Here is a 5641-nt window from a genome sequence, read left to right on the forward strand (position 1 = left end):
GTTCCAAAATTTTAGAAGCTCCAAATATAATTTTTTTATCGAAAACACAAAATCGACAGTAACCAACACATTTATGGGGTCGAAATTGACAAAAAAAAAACACCCATTTAGCATTTCGCACCAGACATTATATAGGGAAAGATTGGTCAACATATATTAGATGGAGCGTCCGCTTAAAAACATATATATTTGTATGTATCAAACCTAACACACTACCAGTAGGAATGTGGCCTTAGTAAGGAAGTTCAAAATTCTAAGACCAACGTGACCAGAACTGGCAACCATTATTATCATTACTCCGCACAGCAAAGCAAAACCCCCCTTCAAACCGAGGCCCTAGAAAGCAACACCACGAGGGACCGCCACAGCACAGAGAGGGTACTTCATCTCGCAGGACAGCTTGAGCACCTCGTTCAGATCAACCTCGTTCCCCTGAGCCTGCACCCAGGTGAAATGGTGCACCAACTTAGCGACCCACAGGCTCACAGTAACGAGCCCAAGGTTCTTGCCCGGGCACACCCTCCTGCCCGCACCAAACGGAGCCAACCTCAAGTCATTTCCCCTCACGTCCACGCTCTGCTCACCTTCCTCAACCACGAACCTCTCCGGCTTGAACACCAAGGCATCCTTCCACACCTTAGAGTCGTGGGTGATGGCCCACATGTTCACCATGGCCGTCGTCTTCGCCGGCACCACCATCCCGTTGCTGAGATGCACGTCGCTCTTCGAGAGGCGCGCCCACGACAGCAGCGGACCAGGTGGGTGCACCCTCAGCGTCTCCTTCACCACCGCCTGTAGGTAGGGGAGCTTGGAAACATCAGTATCGGTGACGCTCCTCTCCTTCCCCACCACCTCATCAAGCTCCCTTTGAAGCTTAGACTGAATCTGAGGGTTCAGCACCAACTCTGCCATCACCCATTCAGCCAACAGGGCTGTCGTGTCAGTGCCACGGAAGATCATTTCCTGCAACCACATGCAAAAAAAGAGAGGATTAATTTGCATCAAATGATAATTAAAAAACCGAAGCTAGCGACGTACTCCCAACAAAGCACACAATACTGCATTGTTGCTCATTGAAATCGTCCCTAGGCCCAAACCCTAACTGAAAAAAAGGCAAAGACTAAAGGGAAGTAAATGAAACAACCAATAATAGCAACAAGCGAGAATTTTGATACAGGATCTGATGAAATCTAGCAACCAAACAAAAAAATAGTAAAGAGAATAGTTGATGGGATGGGAAGAGATGATGGGTAAGATACCCAAAGGACAGCAATCATGTCATCCTGTCCGAGCTTTTCTTCTCCTTCAAGGGAGAGCAGAACGTCCACGAAGTCCGCATCATCCCCTGGGTTAGAGCTATCGGCCCTTTTCATCCTGTGCTCGCCGATGATGCCGCTAACGAAGTTGCGGACGCGAGGGACGAGAGCAGCACAACGGGAGCAGATGCGGTGGGGGTCGTAGAAGTAGCTGAGCCAAGGGAGGAAGTCCGACCAGTTGAACGCGCCCAGCAGATAGAAACCCTCGCGCACCATTTCCCTCAGTTCGGTCACCTCGTGGTTCTCCGACGCCACGTCGTACCGCTTCCCGAAGACACTTCCCATGATGTTGTTGAGCGCCGCGCCCTGCAGGTGACGCCGGAGCTCCACGAATCCGTTGGCCCGTTGCTCGGCCTCGATGGAGGCGAGCATCACCGCGGCGTCGAGCTGGCGCCCCGGCTCGTGGCCAGCGATGCGCCTCGGCGCGAAGAGGTGGGATGCTGCGATCCTGCGCAGGAGTTTCCAGTAGGTACCGCTCGGCGCAAAGCCGATGGCCCGCTCAAAGAGCAGCTGGCGGGCCGACTGCTTCACCGGCCGGTCGGCGAAGTGCGGTGAGGTGAGGATCTCCCTCGCCGTCTGCGGCTCGGAGGCGACGATCACCGGAGTTGAGCCGAGGCTGAAGGCCATGAGCTGCCTAGCGCCTAGGCGATCAGCCATGGCGCCAAGCGTGCGGTGAGCCAAGCCGCGGCTGAGGGCATGGAGGCTGCCTATGACGGGCAGTCCCCTGGGCCCCGGGATGGGAACGGCTCCGCGGGAGTTCCGGCCGTTCCTCCAGGCGGTGCCCCCGGCAGTAAGCCACCATGACACCACGAGGGTGGCGACGAAGGCAGCCAGCAGTGATAACAGAGCCCACCCATCACATAATTCCAGGGTTTTGGTGCCCAGGAAGGCAGGGATAGCGTAGAGAAACCAGTTTGCATCCTTGGAAGGCTGGGTTGAACCCATACCCATCTCCATTTTCCTACTCCACAGCAAAAGAGAGGAGAGAGAGAGAGAGAGAGAGAGAGAGAGAGAGAGATGGAGAAATGGGTGGGACAGGGGTGTTTAAATAGAGGGGTTGAGGTGGGGTATCAGCGGTTTGTAGGAGGCGTAGAAACGGCGAAAAATAGAACGTTGTTAAATGCCTAATTGCATGAAAATTAATGGCTGTATTTTATAATATTTCTTGTCTAACATAGAAGAAAAAGACTTCAATGCTAAAAGCTAGGAGGCGCTTTTTTCCTTTTCCGTTGCCAAGGGAGGCGCCTCATTCCTTTTCGGCTGCCAAAGTTAACACATCGGCTAGGGTTTTGTTTGAACATGGTAATGTGGGGGAGGTTGTGAAGCTCATTGTTAAAGAAGTTACCTGAATGCATGTAATGTACCCGTTATATTTTATGCTGATATAACGGGGGAAGGCCCTCTGCTTAGTAAGGAAACAAGGAGAAGATTAAAAACAACCCGCCTCCCCCACACACTAGGCCTATCTCTTCATGAAACCTTGCATTCAATTAAAATCTATTTTAATCTTTCATTTTTTTCTCTCGTTTGCAGAATTTTTTGGAGCACAAAGATGCAATTTCTGTATATGAGGACAACCCGCCTTTTGCTAGGACAAGAGAAATCATCGCTCACCTCCTATTGGTAAAATCCTTGAGGTACATTAAACATCTTAAATTTTTCGACTCCATTCCAAACATTTTCATTTCACGTCATTTTTCTACGGTGAGATATCGAGTCTCACCCCTAGGTCTACCTCAGTCTAAAGGTTAGGTTTACCTCCTTTTAGCTAATAAAATTATTATTTTACCCTTAGGTTATCCTTAGACTTCTGGTCAGTTAGGTTTAACTAATCTCATCTTGAGTTCAGAAATGTTAGAATGACTCTCATTTCTAACTCCTCTAAGCTTGAGTGAATTATAACAATTTCAGTTAATTTAGCTCATTTCAACCCAAATAAGCTCACTTTTAGCTCAAATCTTAACCAAACTATTTTCGAGTCAGTCAAATCCAGTAGATCTCATTCTAGTAAGTTTGATATAAGTTCATTAAGAGTTCAAGTAACTCAGTTTCATTTCAAAATCACTTTTTTCACACTCAGACATTCATTTGAGCTCATTCGAGCTCATTTGAGCTCAACACAGTCCAGATTGAGCTGACTCCAGTTGGTTGAGCTAGTGATTTAACTTCAAAATCAATTCATCTAAGTATAACTAACTTTTGAATCAGTTCATTTCGTGCCAGTTCAACTCAAATTAGTTCAAACCAGTTTAGTAGCGTGTTTTTATCCCTGCAGGACGAAGAACCCCCCCCCAAAAAATTATCTGGGACACTATTTCCAATAATTTCTTAACTGAGACAAACCTCAAATTCGGACTCGGATTCATTCCTTCACCTAATATTTCATCAATATCCGAGATCTGATCCATTTCAATTCAGATATTGGATCCAATGTTGGATCTAGTATCTAATTTCTTTTCGGACATGAATTTTCACCTAATTCATTCAAAAATCCATATCCAGAGTTGAATTCATTCTTTGAACCTAAAATATCTCATCAGATATCCATGATCCAATTAAACCATTTCAGATTCATTTCAGTCTGGATCCACCTTCTGATCCGTTCAAGAGTACAAATTCAATTAAATTTCTGAACTCAGATTCATTTATCTGAGATGCAATTTCACTTCTTGATTTCTGATTCAGATCCAAGATTCAGTTCCATTCTCAAAATTGGATCCAAGATTCAAAATCAAAATCCCAATTTTATTATGAATTTGGGCCATTTCCATTTTCAATTCTTCAAAAATCCATATTTAGGGTTCGATTCTCATTTCAAACTAATTTCCTTCAAATCAAGATTCAGATATAATCTTTTTCAAAACTTCGGATCCAGATCCTTTTTAAAAACCCATTTTTTATCCTAATTTCAAAATCAATCTTTAGATTTCAAATTAAAATTCATCATTTTGCAAAAATCTTTTGAAAAACATTCTGGGTCCAATTTAAATTTTCATTCGGATTTTGAAATATCAAAATAGATCCAGATCTAGTTTCAAAATCCAAATTTTTATTTAAAAATCATATAGGGATTTTCAAATTCAAAATCAAAATCCGATCTTTATCCCCAATTTCAAAAAAATAACTTTTTGAATTTTAAAAATCCTTTAAAAATACCTTGGATCTAGTTCAAAATTCAGTTTGGATTGCGATATATCAAAATAGATTCAAATCCATTTTCAAAATCCAATTTTTGTTCAAAATCAATTTGAGGATTTCAATTTTAAAATCAAAATCCAATTTTTATCCCCAATTTCAAAATTTGAAATTTCAGAAACCAAAATCAATGTTTTTGCAAAAATTCTCAAAATTTCAATTTGGATTCGGTTTTGCCCAATTCGGACTTTTTAAATCAAAAATTGAATTTTGAATTTCAATTATTCCCAAAAATACCTCTTTTCATTTTCATATTCATTCTGCTTTTTAATTTTTCAAAATAAAAAATAAAAAAAGCATTTTTCAAAAGAGGGGTGCCACTTGGCATTTTAATCAAAATTGTTTTTTCAAAGTGCCTTTAAAATCCCCTTGCTTTTAAAATCCCACATGAGCATCACCCACAAGGTGATGCCGTGTGTCAATTTTTTCAAGAAAATCTCGTTTTACCCATTTCTAAAATAAAAAAAGACACACATGGGCGCCTCCTTGCAAGAGGGTACTATGTGTCAAAAGATTTCACAAAGGACACTTTTGCCCATTTACAAAATTGGGAAAAGACCCACATGGGGTTGGCGCCAACCCCATGTGAGCTCCCTTTTGCCACATGGGTACCCATGTGCAAGATGGGTGCCATGTGTACAAGCATTTCCAATATCTATTTATGCCTCTTTACAAATAAGAAAAATACCCAAATAGCCTTGGATTCTATTTTTTGAGAATTTTTAGTCCAATATCTAAAGTTTTGCAAAAGCCAACCCCATTTCTCAACTATAAATAAACCCCTTGTGGGTCTCTCAAATCATCAAGTTGGAGTTTGAGAAATTGAGATAACAAAAAAATTCTTTCTCTCTCTTCCCTCCCCATCTCTCTTTTCCCTTTTTTCTTCCTTTGAGTGAAGAGTTTTCCAAAGAAAAAAACTCTTCTTCTTGGCATTTGGTGGCTCAAGGTTGAAAATGGTAGCTGGAGCAAGGAAGAAGCCCAAGGTAGGCCATCTCTCTCCCTTTCTTTTGATTTTTTTTCTTTTTTTTCTATTTCTTTCAATTTATCAAAAATCACCCCCCTCTTCTTCTTCTCTTCTTTCTTGCATTTTCTTTCAATTTCATGTAATAGTAATGTAGATCTAGTTCAAT

General features: G+C 42.4%; 1 protein-coding gene across 1 annotated transcript; it reads right to left on the reverse strand.

The window, feature by feature from the left end:
* Positions 1 to 336: 336 nt before the first annotated feature.
* Positions 337 to 2273, reverse strand: LOC149841035 (cytochrome P450 78A11-like). Its single transcript, XM_090005178.1, has 2 exons — positions 1260 to 2273; positions 337 to 963 (listed from the first exon to the last, which is right to left on the reverse strand). Exons 1-2 carry the CDS (start codon positions 2271 to 2273, stop codon positions 337 to 339), a joined length of 1641 nt encoding a protein of 546 aa, XP_089861304.1.
* Positions 2274 to 5641: the final 3368 nt, after the last annotated feature.

The sequence above is a fragment of the Nuphar pumila genome, chromosome 4 (genome assembly GCF_984573655.1).
Source record: "Nuphar pumila chromosome 4, dmNupPumi1.hap1.1, whole genome shotgun sequence".
Taxonomy (NCBI): domain Eukaryota; kingdom Viridiplantae; phylum Streptophyta; class Magnoliopsida; order Nymphaeales; family Nymphaeaceae; genus Nuphar; species Nuphar pumila.